This window comes from Aethalodelphis obliquidens, unplaced genomic scaffold (assembly GCF_003676395.1).
Source record: "Aethalodelphis obliquidens isolate GAN/ISIS:26980383/991018 unplaced genomic scaffold, ASM367639v1 scaffold43, whole genome shotgun sequence".
NCBI classification, from domain to species: domain Eukaryota; kingdom Metazoa; phylum Chordata; class Mammalia; order Artiodactyla; family Delphinidae; genus Aethalodelphis; species Aethalodelphis obliquidens.
The window spans coordinates 12211070-12230131 of record NW_020837987.1 but is presented as its reverse complement, the minus strand read 5'-3'; the positions used below and the strand labels follow the sequence as shown (position 1 = coordinate 12230131).

General features: G+C 58.0%; 2 protein-coding genes across 5 annotated transcripts; one reads left to right on the top strand and one right to left on the bottom strand.

Annotated features, from left to right (window-relative positions):
• Positions 1-6: 6 nt before the first annotated feature.
• On the top strand, positions 7-4440 carry PTGIR (prostaglandin I2 receptor). Of its 4 annotated transcripts, XR_003427439.1 has the most exons (4): positions 7-1001; positions 2029-2559; positions 3014-3111; positions 3322-3332. XR_003427439.1 is itself a non-coding variant. In XM_027079932.1 (2 exons), exons 1-2 carry the CDS (start codon positions 234-236, stop codon positions 2413-2415), a joined length of 1155 nt encoding a protein of 384 aa, XP_026935733.1. In that variant the 5' UTR covers positions 7-233; the 3' UTR covers positions 2416-2581. The 4 variants fall into 4 exon arrangements, 1 of the variants encoding a protein (XP_026935733.1); XR_003427438.1 differs by having other exon boundaries at positions 3014-4437; XM_027079932.1 differs by lacking the exons at positions 3014-3111; positions 3322-3332 and having other exon boundaries at positions 2029-2581.
• A 4701-nt stretch (positions 4441-9141) lies between these two features.
• Positions 9142-18763, bottom strand: CALM3 (calmodulin 3). The gene is made up of 6 exons (XM_027079931.1): positions 18396-18763; positions 14049-14079; positions 11643-11786; positions 11369-11475; positions 10965-11100; positions 9142-10825 (listed from the first exon to the last, which is right to left on the bottom strand). Exons 1-6 carry the CDS (start codon positions 18396-18398, stop codon positions 10797-10799), a joined length of 450 nt encoding a protein of 149 aa, XP_026935732.1. The 5' UTR covers positions 18399-18763; the 3' UTR covers positions 9142-10796.
• Positions 18764-19062: the final 299 nt, after the last annotated feature.

Below are 19062 nucleotides of genomic sequence, written 5' to 3'. Positions count from 1 at the left end.
AGAGAGAGAGAGTACCAGAGCCTGGGGAAGACAGAGGGGAGAGAAATAGTCGCACAAGAATTGCGGTGGGTTGACTGGGACCCTCCCTCCCCCCGACCTCCAGCTGCAGCGAGGACCACGGGGAGGGGAGCGCGGTGGTGGGCGTCGCAGGGCCGGACCCGGCGCGGCTCCCCTCCGTCGCCACCTCCCACCCCGGGGACCCCTCTGGCCCGGGCGGCCGCCGGAGGCCGGGGATGGCGGATTCGTGCCAGAACCTCACGTACGTGCGGGACTCGGTGGGCCCGGCCACCAGCGCCCTGATGTTCGTGGCGGGCGTGGTGGGCAACGGGCTGGCGCTGGGCATCTTGGGGGCGCGGCGACGGTCACGCCCCTCGGCCTTCGCGGTGCTGGTCACCGGGCTGGCGGTCACCGACCTGCTGGGCACGTGCTTCCTGAGTCCGGTGGTGTTCGCGGCCTACGCCCGCAACAGCTCGCTGCTGGGCCTGGCCCGGGGCCGCCCGGCGCTGTGCGATGCCTTCGCCTTCGCCATGACCTTCTTCGGCCTGGCCTCCACGCTCATCCTCTTCGCCATGGCCGTGGAGCGCTGCCTGGCGCTCAGCCACCCCTACCTCTACGCCCGGCTGGACGGGCCGCGCCGCGCCCGCCTGGCGCTGCCCGCCATCTACGCCTTCTGCGCCGTCTTCTGCTCGCTGCCCCTGCTGGGCCTGGGCCAACACCAGCAGTACTGCCCGGGCAGCTGGTGCTTCATCCGTATGCGCTCGTCCGAGCTGGGCGGCTGCGCATTCTCGCTGGCCTACGCCAGCCTCGTGGCCCTGCTGGTGGCCACCATCTTCCTCTGCAACGGCTCGGTCACCCTCAGCCTCTGCCGCATGTACCGCCAGCAGAGGCGCCACCACGGCTCGCTGGTCCCCAGCCCCCGGGCGGGTGAAGACGAGGTTGACCACCTGATTCTGCTGGCCCTCATGACGGGCATCATGGCCGTGTGCTCCCTGCCTCTCACGGTGAGTCCCCTCGGCAGATCGGGGTGGGCGGTGGGGAGGAAGGCAGAGCCCAGAGCCGTCCTCCATCGTTTGTACCCATTTCACACATGGGGAAACTGAGACCCGAAGAGATGAGAGGCTTTGTCCAGGCTTGCTGGAGAAGTCTCCCCATTTGCTTCTGCCCCATTTGACCCCTTCTGACCCTTGTCTCCCCCTTCCACATCTCTAGCCCCCCAACCCTACCAATTCCACCCCCCACCAACCTTCTCCTACCCCTACAATGATAATAAGATCCGCCATTTATTGCTCTCTGTCCACCCTGTGCTCAGTGGTTTAGAAATCCTTTCTCCGATAATCTCCAAAATGATCTTATGCATCTATTCCACAAGCATTTAGCAAGAAATGTGACGAAGTCTCTGCCCTGTCACCATTTTTACAGAGGACAGGTGATGATGTCTTTTGCCCATGATCACACAGAGGCAGGTCTGCACCCTGGGCTCCTCTGATGCCAGAGTCTGATCTCCCTGCCACCGTGCTCCCCACTTCCCCAGCCCCACCCATGGGTCTGCCCTTGGCATCTCCTCGCCTCGCCCCTTTCCTGCAGGAACTCCTGCCCTGCCCCTCCCAAATTGCAGCGGGGCCAACCCTGGCCCTGTGGCACCCAGTCATCCTGTCTATACTCTGGGCCTCGGTTCCTCTTTCTGTAAAACGCAAAGGCTGGGCTAGATCTGAGGGTCGTCAAACCTTTGGGGGGTTACAGAGGACTCAGAAACTGGACACACACAGACACAGCCCTGGGACCCAGCCCTACCGCCCCATCTCTCTCCCTCTAGGGCTTTGCTGGCTGTCTCCTGGGGCTTTCTCTCCCTCTGCTCCCCAGATGCACTTGTTTGTTAGTTTTCATCTTATCTTATTTCCTTCCCCTTCGGACAGGCCACCCCTCCTTCGTTTCTGCCAGTGAGCAAGTGGGGGGAGGGGATCGAGGGTGGGGCGTGGGTGGGGGCAGAGGACTCGTGGGTGCTGCTTGACACCCTCACTCTGCCCTCAGATCCACGGCTTCACCCAGGCCATCGCCCCGGACAGCAGTGAGATGGGGGACCTCCTCGCTTTCCGTTTCAATGCCTTCAACCCCATCCTGGATCCCTGGGTCTTCATCCTTTTCCGCAAGGCCGTCTTCCAGCGGCTCAAGCTCTGGTTCTGTTGCTTGTGCCTGAGGCCCGGCCCGGGCGACTTGCAGACGTCCCTCTCCCAGCCGGCCTCGGGGAGGAAGGGCTCAAGGGCCCCCACTGCTGTCGGGGGGAAGGATGGGAGCTGGGTGCATTCGTCAGCCTGGGGCGAGGGGCAGGGGGCACCCTTGCCTGTCCTACAGCCATCCAGCAGCACCGTGGGAACACTGTCCAAAGTGGGGTCCGAGACAGCCTGCTCCCTCTGCTGACATCTGCCCCGTGATCTCCTGCCCTGTCTTCCGAGAGCAGCAGCCAGAAATTCAGGGACTTGACCGGTGGCTGCAGGTGGACAAGCCCAGAGCTGGATCCTGGAGCCCAGCCGGCCAGAATGTTGACCCCCTGGATTCAGGGGGGTGACCAGCTGCTATTTCTCCTCCTCAGTTGTGCCTGGAAAACCAGGCACACGGGGTGGCCTGGTTTTCCACGGGGTGGCCACGATGGGCTGTGGGAGGAGGGAGAGAGGGAGAGGAAACAATTATCCTGGAGCATAAAAAGAACAGTTCTCTCAAAATATCCGGTGACCTGGGTGGCCTGGTCTGGCCCTCGCTTTGCCTATCCATCTCGCTGTCTAAATATTTAGAAGGCAGAAAAGTTCCCAACAGCTTCTGTGCACTCAGGTCTGCTCTGGTTAGGGTTCTGGCTCTGATCCTCATTCATGCAGGGTGCCCTGGATACCCACCCCAAACCCCCAGCGGACAGCCCTGCCCTCTCCCAGTGCACTCCAAGAGCCACCCTCTCTCTGCCTCATGGGAGCCCAGGATTCTCCGACAAGCTCCCTGCTTCCCTTTACTTCTGATTCCCCATCAGACTTGGGAGGCCTGGTCCCCGCAGGGGAGGTGAAGAAGGGGAGACTGTTGCATTGTGGGTGACACCACTGGACAGGTGCCTGGAAACTGCATGGCTTGGTGAGTTGCAAGATGTGGATGGTGGGGCCCTGGGCTGGGGGAGAAGCTGGGGAATGAAGCGGTGGGAGGTACAGAACCCAGGGACGGCCCAAGAACTCAAACCTAAGTCCTGTGCCTGTCCCTATGCCCCCTCTCAGAGCCTCACTTCACCGCCTGTGTCCTGGGTACTGTCACCCAAATGTCATTCATTCATTCATTCATTCAACATAGTGGTCGCTGACTCTACCAAGTGCTGGGGACACAGAGCAGTCTCGGCCCCACCCTGGGTTCCTCTGGGGTGATTTCCAGCCTTCAATTCCCCTTCTGATTGCTGGGGTGATGTCCAGCCATCCACCCCTCCCCCCTTCTCGTTGCCATCCCCTGCCCTCAGGTACAGAATTCAAGGGTTTTCCAGGAGTGAACATGAAAGGAAGTGGTGCTTCTGCTGGTGGGAGGAGGTGAATGGGAAAGTCCCCCCAGACTCACCCCCCCAGCCCTGGGTTCCCCTTTCTCACTTGGCTTCAGGGTTAAAACAGTAAATCTGCCCCTGGGGAGGACTGGAGGAGTAGATGAGGCATGAGCTTCCTATAAAGACAATAGCGGCAGCCATGGAACCCGTGGCCCCTGCAGTGGGAGCCCAGAGTCCTAACCACTGGACCACCAGGGAAGTCCCTGGTCTACCTTTTTAGCTTCTTAGCTCAGATCACTGTTGGGCTGATGAGTTTGCTTTGGTTTCCTTTTGCGTAGAATGGTGATCATAATCTAATACTTAGCTTACGAGGCCGTGCTGAGGATTAAATGATTCCCCCGAAAAGCAGTTTAGCACAGGGCCTGGAGTAAAGCCCACAATACGGGTTACTGTCACTGCCGTTGTTATTGTTGTGGCTACTGTAGTGGTCTTTGGCAACTGGGCAAATGCTGTTTGAAAACAACGCTTTTCTCCATTGGTTTGACTTCTTCCCACCAGACATTATGTTTCATTTGAAGGGGTGTCTGCGAGAGTTAAAAATAGGTCAAACGACTGCTTAATGGGTATGGGGTTTCCTTTTGGGGTGATGAAAATGTCCTGGAACTAGATAGTGGCGGTGGTTGTACAACGTCATGAATGTACTAAATGTCACCGAATTGTACTTTTTAAGATGGTTAAAAGGGTACATTTTGTGTTATGGGTATTTTACCACAATAAAAAAAAAAATGTAATACTGAAAAAAAAAATTGAGGAAGTTTAGAAACTTTTATAGCAGTCTTGCCAGAGAAATATTGTATCGCTTGAATTTATTTTTCATTTATTTTTAGCATATTTTATTTTATTTTATTTATTTATTTTTGGCTGCGTTGGGTCTTCGTTGCCGCGCGCGGGCTTTCTCTAGTTGCGGCGAGCGGGGGCTACTCTCCGTTGCGGTGCGCGGGCTTCTCGTTGCGGTGGCTTCTCTTGTTGCGGAGCACGGGCTCTAGGCACGCGGGCTTCAGTAGTTGTGGCTCACAGGCTTAGTTGCTCTGCAGCATGTGGGATCTTCCCAGACTAGGGATTGAACCAGTGTCCCCCGCATTGGCAGGTGGATTCTTAACCACTGCGCCACCAGGGAAGTCCTATTGCTTGAATTTAATAGTAAAAATTTGACTTGTACCAAAACAAACCAAAAAACAGTTCAAGAAACAACAGGTGGGGTCCGGCCTTTGTTACCAATCCTGGCCCAGCCTCAGTGGGAACCAGCCCAAAGGTGCCCCTGGAGGAGCGTGCAGAAGGGATGGGATGGAGGGGCTGTGTTTCAGGCAGGAGTCGAGGTGGGGCAGGGCTGCCTGTCCAGGCAAGACCCCGGGGGTGGGGGGCACGCTTCCCTCCTCTCTCTGTGCCGCCCCTGGAAGGTGGGTCAGTTCTGGCCTCAGCATTGGCTGAATGGCAGCGCAGGGCTGGGCTTTGGAACCCACGGCATCCTCGCCCAAGGTGGGTGCCATTATCAGTCCTATTTTTCGGATGTGGATTAAGGGGAGGAGAGGATTAAGTGTTGAAGCTGGTTTTCTGCGGGCTTTTACCCACCAGACCTAACATCTCAGGAATCTTCCCCCTTCTCTGCATCCCACTGTTTATCTTAGACCCCCACCAGCTCTGGCCTGGATGTCTACACTGTCTGCCAGGGTGCGGGTTTTCCAACAGCTCCCTCGGCCCCTCCAGGATGATTTGGAAGCTCCTCTCTTGGCTGGTTCCTGACCCCTGACTGCCCGGGTAGCCTCTCCGCTGGCTGCCATGGTCCTGTCTGGAGGTCCTGTCTGAATGGTTCCTCCCCTGCCTGCCGAGCTCCAAGGGCTCCCACACTCTCTGCTTGGCCACAGCAGACGACCGAGGTTTCCCCAAAGAGCCCATGACCTTTGGGGCCTCCACCTCTTAGCTCGCTGAGCTCACCCTTCCCATGAGACGTGTTTCCCCTTCTCCATATGTCAAAAGCTCCCTTGCCCTTCAAGTTCCTGCTTTAGGCTATTCCTCCTCCTTGAAGACTTAATCACTCCTCTCAGGCGCTCTCACTGCAGCCTGTTGTAGCACAGACGTCCGTTCACTCATTCAGCAGGCTCTGATTGAGGGCTTACTGTATGTCAGGTTTTGTCCCTATGACGCTGGGGACATGGCAGGGACAGACAGCCTTGGCCCTGCGCTCCTGGAGCTCACAGTTCAGAGGGGGCAGGGCTGGACGTTGTGATGGGTGGAGTCTTGGGGGACATCAGGGAGGGTTTCTTGGAGGAGGAGATGGCTGAGCCAGGACCTGAGGATTGGAAGAAAGTGAACCAAGTAAAGAAGAGTGTTTCTGTTGTGCTCACAGTTCTGACTCTGGCCTCTGATGCCTCCTTTCCTTCATTTCATTCATTCATTCAACACACATTCCCTTGAGCCTGCTCTGTGCCTGCTGGGGAAATAGCAGTGACTGACACCGCCTTGGCCCTGCCTCGCTCACAATTCAGTGGTGGTGAGAATTTAATAATCATAGAAATATGTATTACAATAAGCCACAAAAATATAAATTTACAAGCTGTGGAATGTACCGAGCACACAGTGAAAGGGAGGCGCCCGCTCTGGTCTGGCGTTGGGGTCAAGAAGTGACACGCTGGGAACAGGTCTGTCTCCCTCAAGGAGACTTTATGCACTTTTAACTTCATTTCTTGATTAATTTCTGACTTTCAGGCACAGATGGAACTTAAGCACGCACACACATATACACCCTGGCCAGTCCCCGGGAGTAGCTGCTCTTGGGCCTTCTGTGGTCACTGCCCCACCTGCTGGTCACACTGGGAATGACACTTAGAGGTGGTTCCAGAGCCACTGCATTGGAGCTCCCCTCTGGGAGGTGAGGGGAACCTGGATTTCCCTCCAGCGGGCCCCAGTTGGGCACCTCCCGATGTGTCCCCCTGTGTAGTCACTTTCTCAGGACAGGTTTTGAGCTGGCCCACGGGATCTGTAAGCCTGAGTTGGAAATGACCCACAGCAAGCATCAGCTGATGCTTGCCCCTCCCTGCCTGCCCATGTCATTAGCAGCGCAGAGCGCCATCTCTGTGTCTGTGATTAATAAAGAATGGGAAAGGGAAGTCATGACTTTTTAATAACGCAGGCCATATGGGAGTAAAAGTCAAAACACAGGGCCCAAGGGGGAAAATAAACGACGGGGCAGTAGAGAAGTGCAGGCAAAGCAATGCGGTCGTTAAAATCGTGGGCATTTGGGATGCGAATAATCTGGGGTTCAAGTCCCAGCTCACCCACTTCCAAGCAGTGTGGTGCTAGAGGTTTTAGCTGCCCCCCCCGACCCCTGCCTCCATTCCTTTCAGTTCTTCTTCTTCTTTTTTTTTTTTGGCTACACTACGCAGCGCAGAACTTCCCAACCAGGGATTGAACCCATGCCCCTGCAGTGGAGGTGCAGAGTCTTAACCACTGGACCGCCAGGGAAGCCCCCTCCTGTCAGCTCTTGATGATAACTTATCTTGTGCTCATATGCCCACTGGGGAGGATGCATGTCATAAATGCATACTAAATTTTATTAAGACTCAACCTGGCCTGGGTGAGAAGTAAATGAGACGATGTCTAAAAAGCGGCACAATATTTTCTGATCCTCCTTTGAGAGACAATTACTATTCTCCATTTTGCAGACTGGTAAACTGAGGCTCAGAGAAGTGAAGTCACTGCTCCAAGGTTATCAGGTAGGAAGTGACAGAGGTGGGACCTGAGGTTTAGTGAGTATACAGACACTGCAGTGGTCACGCTGGGTTGGAGCCCAATTCTGTGAGTCACCAAAACCTATCTTCTTCACAGCTATAAGACCAGAATTTTCCACAGGTATCCTGGCTGCTAAGAAGGCAGCTCCCATCACAGACTCCACCGTTGTGACCCCAGCCTCAGCCTAGCCTTCCCACTGGCTGTCTCTGGCCTACCTGAAATCATCTTAAAAAAAAAAAAAAGACCATTTACTCTAAAGCCAGGCAGCTGAGAGCATGGACTGACTGCTCAGGTCACATCTGGTTCAGATTCCAGCTCTCACTTTCTGCTTAATCACCCTGGACTAGTTCCTGCACTTCTCTGGGCCTCAGTTTCCTAGTCTGCCAAATGGGTACTAACAGCACCCAGCCCAGATGGCTGCTTGAAGGATTCAATGAGATCACGGAGGCAGAGCTTAGAAGACAGCCCGTGGAGTAGAAAGCACCCAATGCAGAGCAGCTCATGCCCCCTGGACGCTCACTGCACCCCAGGCCTGGCTCCTGCGGGCTCACCAATCCTCGGCTGGCCCTGGTCAGTGGGTTTTCTTGGCCATATCACGTGGTATGCGGGACTTAGTTCCCTGACCAGGGATCGAACCCACGCCCCCTGCAGTGGAAGCATGGAGTCTGAACCACTGGACCGCCAGGGAAGTCCCGAGGTCAGTGTTATCACAGCCCCACTTTCCAAACAGGGGCAGAGAGCCGTCTACCCAAGGCCATGCACGCGGTTAAGTGCCCCGGACCCCGAGCTCTTACCCACAACACTCTACCATCTTTACTGCACCAATTTCGACCCACAACCAGATGGCAGAAAAAGGGGGCAGAGAAACTGGGGCTTTGGAAAAATGTGTCTCCTTTCCGCCACAGGAAGGACCCTGAGTTTGAACCCTGCCAGGCTTCTCCGTCCTCCCAAGGCCGGGTAAAGGTGAGCAGAAGTCTTTTTACTCCACTGAGCTGTCTCTGCTCGCCTCCTGCCCAGCCCCTGGTTGAGTGAGAGCAGCTCAGATGTTAGATGAGTCTATCGACCAGTGTTTGGTAGTTGGGGGCGGGGCCTCCCCTCCTTTCTTTTTCATCCCCACTTACCTCAGGGAAGCTGAGGAGCTTTCTATGGTTTGCAGTTGTTTGGGGCTTTTTCTTTCAAATCTTAGTCGTGTGCCCTCTCCAGGAGCTGACTGAAGCTGTGAGCTCAGGATCACGCCTCTTTTCTCCCCACCGCGTGTTCGAACTTGGCACTCAGGGTTCCCGCTTGACACTGGTCACCTCTTGGCCGGAGCAACCTGTCGAGACCGCCCCCCCCCCCCGCGCCCCCGGCCTAGGCCCCCAGGGCCTGACCCTGCCTTCTTGTTCTCTGGGATGATGCCTTTCCTTCCCCCACCCCACGATGATGTCTTTCCTTCCCCCACCCCCACACACCCAGGTGACCACTCACCTTTCAGCTTGATGCTGCCCGCCGCCCTCAACCCCCAAACTGGGATGTTTTTGTTACGCAATGGACCTGCCTCAGGCCTTCTCAGGCCTCATCTTGCAGTCATTCATGTGACTGATACAGGCCCCCACTAAGGCGGGCTCAGTCTCTCTCGCACACGCGTGCAGGTCCCAAGATGTCCAATGGCGAGCACTCAGAGCTGACGGGCTGTGCTGCCAGGATAGAATCCTGCCCTCAACCACCCGGCAGTCTGGTTGGGCTCTGAACTGTGGCTGTGCAGTGCTGAGGCCAAGTCTCTTGAGCGAGCATGGAGGACAGGCTCTTCCGGGGAAGGGCTCCAGGCCCTTGCAGGCAGCAGGCCCATTAACCAAGACAAGAGTAGAAGAGCAGAGTCAGGTAGTCACTGTATTTTATTGGAAAACATTGATATATATTTTTCTTCACAGCTTGAACTGAACACAATATTGCCCGGTTTAAAAAAAACAAACCAAAACACTCCGAAAACATCCACAGCCTAACGCTTACCTGCCCTAACCCTCAGCTCTCGGCTAGGTCTCCCACTATGCCCCATCCCTCCCCTTCCATCCCCCAGAGGTTGGGTGCCTGAGGGTGGGGATGAGAAGAGATTCTCAAAGCTGGGCAGGTCCCAGGAAAAGCCATTTGATCAACCTGGGGCTGGGGAGGGAGTGGAGGGCAGATGAAATGAACAGGGAAAAAAACAAAAAAAATCCGGATGACCAAACTGCCCACATTGACTGAATTGTCCCAGAGGCGAAAATCAGAAGCAAGGTCACGGCTCATGCTCTCGGCCGGGGAGTGTGAGGGCAGGCAGGTGGGCGAGGGCAGAGGCGGGCACAGAGACAGCACAAAGGTCGGGGAGCCAGCCAAGTCACCACAGGGGAGCGGGAGGGGCCGGCGGAGGAAGCAGAGCTGCCCGCGGCCGCTGGTCCTCCAGGGCAGCTGGCCGACGGGACTGTTTTATTGCAGGCATGTTCTCTTCAGAGTGTGGTGGGGCACATCTTCCCTCTCTCCACCCCTCAGCTAGCCCAGCACGGCGTTGGACAAAATTAAAGCTTTAAGGGGCATGAAGAAAAAGAAAGGATAACCAGCATATTACAAAGCGGCCCTCCCCACGTCCATTCCGACGAGGGGACCTCGATGCGGGGGGGCAGGGGCGTCACAAGGGAGCGGCATGGGATGTTAGCACCAGGTATTTACAGGACAGCTTGAGATCGCGTCAGGAGCACGGGCTGGACAACGTGCAGGAGGGTCCGGGGAGCAGCCCCGCTCAGCCCCACCTCAGGAAGCCGATCAGATGGGCTCAGAAGAGCAGCCAGTGGCATCTGAGCCTCGTCCACTCTCTCCGGCCCCTTCTCTGAGCCGGCCTCCTCAAGTGGGAAAGAATGCCGGCTTCCAAGCCTCCCTCGCCCCTTGACCCCCTCCTGGGCCACATCCAGTCAACACCACAACTCTGGAACCCCCCCGCCCCCCCCGCCCCGTCCTCAGTCCTTCTGCAATGCCTCTCTCGGCACCCCTGCCCCAACAGGCTGCTGGGATCGGCACAGGGAATCACAGGGCTGGTCGCATGCAACAGCGAAAGGCATGCTCTCCTGCCCGGCCCTCGGAGGGCCTCGGCCCCTCCCCAGCAGGTCCCGGGACAGGGCTGGCAGCCACCCGGCACCCAAAATATAAGAGGACATATGAAAAGAAACAAACCAAGACGGACGAGAGCCACCCGGGCTGGAGAAGGAGGGCAGGGCCCCCCCGACAAGGGGACTAGGGGGCTCATCTTATGAATGCATCAGGCCTTGGAAGATGTGAATGGAAGGGGGAAGGGCAAAAGGAAGAGGTGGCAGGGGCATGGAAGGAGACTCGGGAGGAAGAGAAAGAGCAATCATGCAGCTTGGGACAAATCTTTTGTTGCTTTATCAGATTCTCAGTCAATCAATTGGTGTTTGCTAGAACCGGGATACGCAGGGGAGTGTTGAAGATGCGCGCGCGGGAAGAGAGATCAAGAGAACGGGCATCACCAGCTGCCCGGGGGCCTTCACTTTGCAGTCATCATCTGTACAAACTCTGTGGAGGGAAACAGACAGGGAGGAGGTCAGCCAGCGAGCAGGGCTCAGCCCCAAGCCGCACCCCGCACCCCGCCCCGACCTGGGGGCTTGTTCCAGAAGCTCCTGCTGGCCCAGAGACAGGGGCCGGGTCGGCTCACCTTCGTAATTGACCTGGCCGTCTCCGTCGATGTCAGCCTCTCTGATCATCTCATCCACTTCCTCATCGGTCAGCTTCTCACCCAGGTTCGTCATGACGTGGCGCAGCTCTGCGGCGCTGATGTAGCCATTGCCATCCTGGGTGTCGGGGGACAGACAAAAGCTTTGAGCTCGAGGCATTCGCCCGGCTCTTCCCTGGGGGCCACAGTGCAGGAACTGTCAAGTCACCCACGCTCAGCAGGGGCAGGGGGGCTTCCTGAGGTGGCAGAGCAAGTCGGCAGCGGGGATGGCACTGGGGCCTGGGCCTCCTGGAAGTTCTGACTCCCGTTACACAGGGCATCCTGGGACGCCACCTGTTCTGCTCTCTGCCGGAGTCCCAGAGCCACTCTGGGAAAGGCCTGCTCACCTTGTCAAAGACACGGAAGGCCTCTCGGATCTCCTCCTCGCTGTCTGTATCCTTCATCTTTCTGGCCATCATGGTCAGGAACTCTGGGAAGTCAATGGTCCCGTTCCCTGCAAGGTGGGGAAGGGAGCAGGGATGCTCTGGGCCTGGGCCCTGGGAGACGAGCCCAGAGCCCTGGCAGAGGATAGACACCGGCTCATCCATCAGCGGAGGAAGGTTCCCCGTGGTCGTGAGGGTGACCGGGAGTGGGGCTGCCCACCCGCTCCATGGGGCTCACCATCTGCGTCCACCTCATTGATCATGTCCTGCAGCTCGGCTTCAGTGGGGTTCTGTCCCAGGGATCTCATCACTGTCCCCAGCTCCTTGGTGGTGATGGTACCATCTCCATCCTTGTCAAAGAGGGAGAAGGCCTCCTTGAATTCTGGGAGAAGAAAGACAATGAGTCAGAGGCTGAGGACACAGGGAAGTCCTGACCTTGGGAGACAGGCCGAAAGAGTCAGGCCCACCTAAAGAAACCAGAACAAGACTTCAACTCCAGCCCAAGCCTCTCGCCTCTGTACTCAGGGCCGGACCCTTCCTTCTTTCAGTCAACACTTACTGAGCACCTGGCCTGTGCCAGGCAAAGCTGCCTGTCTGTCACCCTAGCTCAGTGGGGACAGAGGGGAAAATGGGTGACAGTGGCCTTAGACCTTCCTACATTTCTTCTTGGTCCCTGGCTTCAGCCTCTCCCTCAAATGATGAAACGGACCAACGTCATGGAGGGGATGAGAGCCGTGGGAAGTCTCTATCTGAAGTATGCCAACCAAGGTCAACTGGCTGGGAAAGGAAGGGAAGGAGAGGTGCAGGACGCCTCTGGGCGGCACGGCATCCCTCCTGACTGGTACCGCCAGCCCAGTTCCCTGGTTTCCAGAGGAGCCGAGCGCTGTGTATGGTGGAGTCTGGGGGTGGCCGGCAGCAGAGCACGGCTGACGGACGATGCGTGGGGTAGGTGGGGGGACGGAAGGAGAGGGGATGGCTGCCAAGCCAGGAGGATGAGGCGCTAGTGGCACTGAGTGGGAAGGCCACAGCTGGGGACGCATCAGGAGCGGGAGAGAAGCGCGTGGCTCCTGCCCTCCCACTGGGCCCATTTCGGCACCTGGTTCTCCCCACCCCCAAACCCTCAGAGAACAGATGCCTGGCAGCCTATTCCCACAGGGCGTGGGCTGGGGTGAGGTGGTGGACAGTTTGCTAATGGGGACGGTGGGGGGTGGTGGTGGTGGGGACGGGGGCGTGACGTGGAGCGTGTGTTTGTGTTACCCAAGGGCAGAGCGGGGGTTGAGTGTGGCAGGAGCCACACGTACAGCCGAGAAGCTTTGCCCCCGAGCCCCTGGGCCCTGGAGAAGCGTTAAGTGTCTCCCTGGGGATGCTGCCACCGCCCTGTGCTGAGGCCTTGTTGTTCTTTGGGGGAGGGGGTCATGTGGGCACCCTGCGCTCATGATCGCTAAACAACAAGGGGGTTCTCTGGCTTTCCTCGGTGGGTCTCCATAGCCACCGGGGGCCAAAGTTTAGAAGCAGAAAGTGTGGGGGGAGGAGGAGGGGTGCGGGGAGGGGAGGAAAGGAGAGAAGGCAAGTCCATCCCTGTCTCCTCCCACTTCAGAAGCTGGACCTTCAGTACCAGTTACGTGGAGTGTGTTGAACGTGACAGCAAAGCTGGGGTTGGGTAGCTGCTGGGGCCCAGGGGCTACTTTGCTCCAGCCCATGGCTGTGGAGCTTAACTGAGAGCTGGCCTCTGTCCTCAGGCAGCGCATCGTCTTGGGGCGGGGGGCAGGGAAACCTGCTCAACACACAGTACTTCCTGCAGCTGTGACTTCCTGGGCTTTAGGGGACAGTGGGGCTACAAGAATGAATTAGACAGGATTCAAGGATTTCTTTTAGCTTACTGGGAAATATGTGATCATTCCTTTGTTCATTCATTTTAGTTATTGAGCCAACAAAAATTTACAGAGCACCTACTATGTTTTAGGCACCAAAGATACAGCAGGGACTGATACAAAGTCCCCAAATAAGGAACTCATCTAGTGACAGGAGATACAGCAGGTAAAGACATCATAAAATAATTTCAGATGGAGAGAAAGGCTGTGAAGGAAACAGAGTGACCTGAAGGAGAGTAAAGGAAAGCTGTCTATTTGAGAGGGGAGTCAGGGAAGTCCCTTCCAAGGGGACATTGGAGCCGAGACCCGAAGGATGAGAAGGAGCTGCCTGTCAGTGCAAACCGCCGGGGGAAGGCCCTTCTGGCCCAGGAGGAAGCAAGTGCGAGCGCGTGCAAAGGCGAGTGCGGAGGTGGGAGTGCCGAGCCATCTCCTGGGAGGCTCCTCAAGTGGGCCAGGAGCTCTGCAGCCCCACAGTGAGGCAGGGAGCTCACCTTCTGAGCCTAACCGGCAGGGGTCGGGCTCACCCTGCAGCCACTGATTAAAAGACCCCGAGGAGCCATGGCCAGGAGAGGAGCCAGCCCTGCCGTCCGGTGGGTTTCGGGCTCAGGACTGTGAGGTTTGGTGTTACTGGGGCAGTGGCGTGCTCTTATACACAATAGGTTTATCTGTCACACGCTCCTCTGGCCGGAGCAAGATTTGGCTGGGGATGCAGAGGCCTTCCCGCGGCAGCGGGAGGGAGGGAGGGAGGGAGGGAGGGAGGGAGGCAAGCTCACCTGCGATCTGCTCCTCAGTCAGCTGGTCAGCCTGGAAAAGCAGGAAGGAGAAAGTTAGTCACAGGCTGGTACATCTTCCTTGCTCAGCCCGGCTCCCTCTGGTGAGGCTGGTTCCACACGGCACCCATGTACCTGGGCAAGGGAGGTCATGCCAGAGCCAGGGTCTGGGATAAAGTCTGGTGGTCCAGGAAGCTGGGGACTAAGGTGGGCTGGAAACCCAGAGCAGCCTGACGCAGGGCCTGATTACACCGCCCAGACTGCGAGGTCTCCAATCCAGCCCAGTGCTCTGGAGCCATGGTGGGCGGGAGGAAGTGCTGCCCCAGACCCGACCCAGCTGCACCAGCACAGCACGGGAGCCCCAGAGGCTGAGTGAAGGGAGCAGTTGCCCTAGAGGCCTGATCAAGCAGCTCTAGAAGGCTCCAGACCAAAACAGGCCAGTCCTTGGGTAGGGCAGAGGGAAGGCGTCTGGGGGCTCTTCACTAGTTTCTATGTCACCGATTTGGAGGCACTAGGTCCGAGCACAGTGGACCCAGCTGGCAACAATTCTCCTAACTGGTGGCTCTGAGGCGCTCCGAGTGCCTAACAGAATCCTGCTCAGGCAGGGGGCAGCCCCCCACTCTCTTGTGCACGGGGCACCATTCCGCTGTTTCTCTTGGGCAGGAAGGGTGGGTGTCAGGGAGGGGACTGCAGCAGGCAGTGGTGGCAGAGGCTGGAGGACTAAAGTCAGCTTCCCCCGCTGCACTGCAGTTTTGAACCCTCTCCGGCCCTGGCCGCTCCGTTTGGTCGTTAGGACGGTGGCAGGCAGCCCTTACTGCATGGGGGGCTTGGGGGCGGGGCAGAGGAGAAGCAAAGGCTAGCTTGTCCCACACCGGTGTGCTGGGAACTAGCCAGGCATAGGGATCCTCTGGGGGAGCAGCCACGAGGGGAACAAAATCCCAACATTTAGCATCAAAAAAGGAATTTTCCTTGGTTTTTGTGAATGCTGCCAAAAAGGCACCGCTCTCCCCAGACCACCATCCCCTTCCTTTATTTCCTTTCACAATTAGGGGAAAGGGGCTTCTAGCGTTGACTCTGAGAGCCCCCCAAACTGATGCATGCCATTGTGTGTATTTGCATTATTCTCTATAAAGTTTCCAGAGCTAGCAACAACCCCCCAACCCTGTCCCAAATATGAAGACCGATCACATTAGAACAGGTCTCAAATGTCCTTTTTCTTTTTTTCTTTCTTTCTTTTTTTTTTTTAAATCTAAGGGAAGAGAAACTTAGGCCAAGCCCCAAATAGTCAGAATGGGAGGGGAAATCAAAGTGATGATGACAGAGGGGAGATGGCTAAGGGAGGGGGAAGCAGGAAGGTAGAGAAGGAAAAACACCACACATGCACATTCTGGAAAAGTCCAAAGTCTAAAGGGAAGGTTAGGAGGCCAAATGGAGCCACTTCTGCATCACTTTCAAAAAAGACCCAGGGCTGCTGGGCTCCTGAACGCCAGCCTGGCAGCCCCAGGCCCACAAGCCCCTTGCTCCTCCGCTTCCCCTGGCTTCTACGGATAAAGAAGCTGGAGCCGATCCCCTAGGCCCTGACACCCGAGGAAGCTGCTGGGGGAAAGTGAGAACAGAGGATGGGCTTCTGGTTACCAAGGCCAGGTGATGCCAGGGGAGGGGAGGGGAGGAGGCAGACGGGAGAGCAGCAGTCTGGGGAGCAGGGCCGCCATCCCCTCTGCTTTCATCCTCTTCCCCTGGCCTGGATGGAAAAAGCTAGTCCAGTCGGGGACCTCCGCGCCCCTACCACACCACCTTCGGGCAGCAGTGGCAGGGGCTGCGGGCAAGGCGGTTGGCACAGGCTGCAGAATGGCCCAGAGTGGCTCTGAAGGCCGGTGTCTGCCGCTCCCCACCGCCAAGCTGCAAGGCGCAGAGAGGCTCGGCCACACTCCTACAGGGTCACTGCAAATAGGCGTGGCTCTGACTGTAGGGCCCATCGCACACTCTCTCCCTCCTGTTAGGAGACCCTCTCCCCTGCTTGGGGAAGGGAAGGTCCCAGCTCCGAGCTAGAGATCTCAAAGCATGGCTGCTGCCCAGGAAACTGATCACCGCTGGGGAGCCCTTCTCAGGGCTTCTTCCCTTTCCAGAGCTGAAGATTTTCAGCTTTCACCAACAACTGTCTCCAAAATAACCCAGTTGGTCTCCTGCTTCCATGTCCCTCATCTTAGGCTCCAGCAAGGAGCTGGACAAGGAAAAAAAAATAATCCTGGGGTGGGGGAGGGAAGAGGGTATTATTTCTCTGCCTTGCCCCAGCCCCCAGCCAGTGCCAGAGAGCAGTGTTAGATGAGATCAGAAACCAAGGCCAGGGCCCCTCACCCGGGCCAAGGAGGAGCCACAGAGCTCAGGCCAAAGTCCAAGGCCAGTTAGCAGTGACTTGTCCCACCCATCCATACCTTGCCGATTACAAAAGGAAAGAGAAACTAGTAGGGCCAAAGCTCGGGTCCTATTTGGGAGGCGGGGGGCCTCCTAGCACCTGCCCAGTGATTCGGCGCCCGCTTAGCAAGGTTCTGCTGGGGGAAAATGGGGGAGAGGTGAGAGGAGCCATGAGGCCTGTGTCAGCAAGTATGAGATCTGATACACAGCAGCGGTGGCCTGTTCTCCCCAGCCTTGCCAGGGATGATGGCTGCGCCCGGTCCCGAGGCTGAGCCTGGGGGGCTAGGGGTGTTGTGGGTAGCAGGGACCGGGAAAGAACTAGCCTGCTGGTTTTCTCTCAAAGCCCCAGCTGTGTGAATTAACAGAAGCACTCAGTGAGGGCCCCGAACAGAACAAGCGGCCCTCGGGCTGATGAAGGGGTCCTTCTGGAGGTCTCCTCTAGTCAAGCTCTGCAGTCCCCACCCCGAGGCCACAGGAACAGGCGTCCGATTGTCACCGACGCCACACTGCACTGCACTGTCATTTGGCACAAGTGAGGAGATGCAGAGCGGTGCGTGGAGCTGGAGACCATGAGAAAACCAGCATTCCTGTTTGGAAAGAACAGCTCTCTTGGTCTGAAAGGGACAGTGAGCGGGTGAGGTTCAAGGCTGAAAAAGCTGGCTCGTTTGATGCAGCCCAAACTTTCATCTCCCACCCCCATTTCCTACAGCGTCAGTGCGCCATAGGGGCCCGAACAACTCCGCCCACCTGCTCCCACTGCCCTGCCTTCTGCCCAGCTTCATTCTTTCTGGGAAGGGGACCCGAGAGCCACTCCCTCCGGCCTCTGCAGCCCACCCGCCATCCAGACTGAACAGTCTTTGTCCCAGCTTGCCCTGGAAACTTCCAGGGAGCTACCCACATCCACCTCCAACCCGAGGCCCACCTCAGCCGCCATTCATTTTCTCCAACACGTCCCCAGATCTCCTTCCACCCCACCTCCCACACCACCCAAGCCAAAGTCCTCTCCCACCCCTCACCTCGGAAAGCCACCTCCTCATGGACCCAAACGCAACACTCCGCACTTCCAAACCCAACCTCCCTTCCTAGTTCAATAGCCTTAACCCACCAGTAACCGCAGAACCTTCTCTGGCTGCCCCCCACATCAACCACGAGGCCCCCGGTCCCCCCAGCACTGGCAAGCTCGCCATCCCCTTTTGACCACTTCCCCGACCCCAATCCTCTTCAGTCCCTGCAGGTTTCCAGAGCATCTCCTAACCTCGGCTGCCACCCACCCCAGGCTCTTCTTCCCCAAGCTTGCATCTCACCCTCCTCCTCCTTCCTCTGCACTGTCGGTCTTTGGAGAACCTCCTTCTCTCCCCTCAAGGGTCTGATCTGTAGAAGGGTCCCCCCCCCCGCCGCTCCAGGAGCACTCCCCCCATCCAGGCCCAGCTACCCACGGTCCCCTCTCGGGGAGCTCCCCAGCAGCCCAGCTTCCCTCCGATCCCCCTTCCCTGGATCCTCTCAGGACCCAAAGCCTTTATCAGGGCACAAATCACCCCCTTCCCTAGCCAATGTTTCTTACCTCGCCCCCCTGGAATCCAAACACCTCACCTTAGCGACCAAACGCCCCATCCTGGGTCCAAGAGCCCTTACCCTCTGAAGGTCCAGATGCTCCATCCTGGGTTCAATTACCCCCTTGGAGGGCTCAGGTGCCCCTTCCGGGGGCCAGAGAACCCATCTGGTGCTAAAAGTCGCTTTTGGAAGCCCCAACCCCCTTTTCGGATCCAAACGTCCCGCTCTGGGTTCGAATGCCCTCGATAGTGGGGCAGAGAGGGGTCCAGAGGCGCTCTCCGGGGCCCAAACACCCCCCATTCTGGGTCCACTCGCGCTCTCGGGGGTCCTGCCCCGCCGCGCCCACCTCAGAGCCCCCAGCCTCGGCGGCCCTTCAGCCTCACTCACCATGGCGAGGCCCGGGGTGTCCGGAGCGCGGGGATCAAGGTTCCTCCGGCGGCGGCAGCAGCTGCAGCAGCTTGAGCTCCGCCGCGCGTCCGCGCCTCCACACTCACTGCCCGCAGCGCGCGCCGCCGCCGCCGCCGCCGCCCGCCCCAACGGTGCCTCAACGGCCGCCGCGCGCGCCCCGCCCCGCCCGGTCCGCGCGCCGCCGCACTGCGGCTCCCACGGATCCCTCCGCGCCTCTCTCCGCACTGCCGGGCCCGCGGATCTCTCGCTCCCACCCCGCTCGGGGCTGGGTTTGTGGCCGGCCGCGCGCGCGCGCACCCGCCGGGGGACTACTTTCCGTCGCCGCGCGCCCCGCCCCCTGTGCCCACTCTACTTTTCTCCTCGGCGGAGGGGCACTGCTCGGCGGCGCGTGACGCGTTCCTGTGTGAGCCGCGCCGCTATTGGGCCTGGGCGACGGCGGAAATGAGAGCGCGGTGCCGATTGGTCCGGCCTTCCCTGCAATGCGTCAAACTGGGGCGAGCCACTGCGTGGTGGTGGTGGGCAGCCCTAAATGTGTGTCTGCGTGGAGCTGTGAGGCGTAATGAGGCGAAGGGGAAAATTGTGTGACTGTTAGAGAAGCAAATACATCATCTTCTTGGTCAGGGAGTGGTAAAGGGGTGGCGGAAGA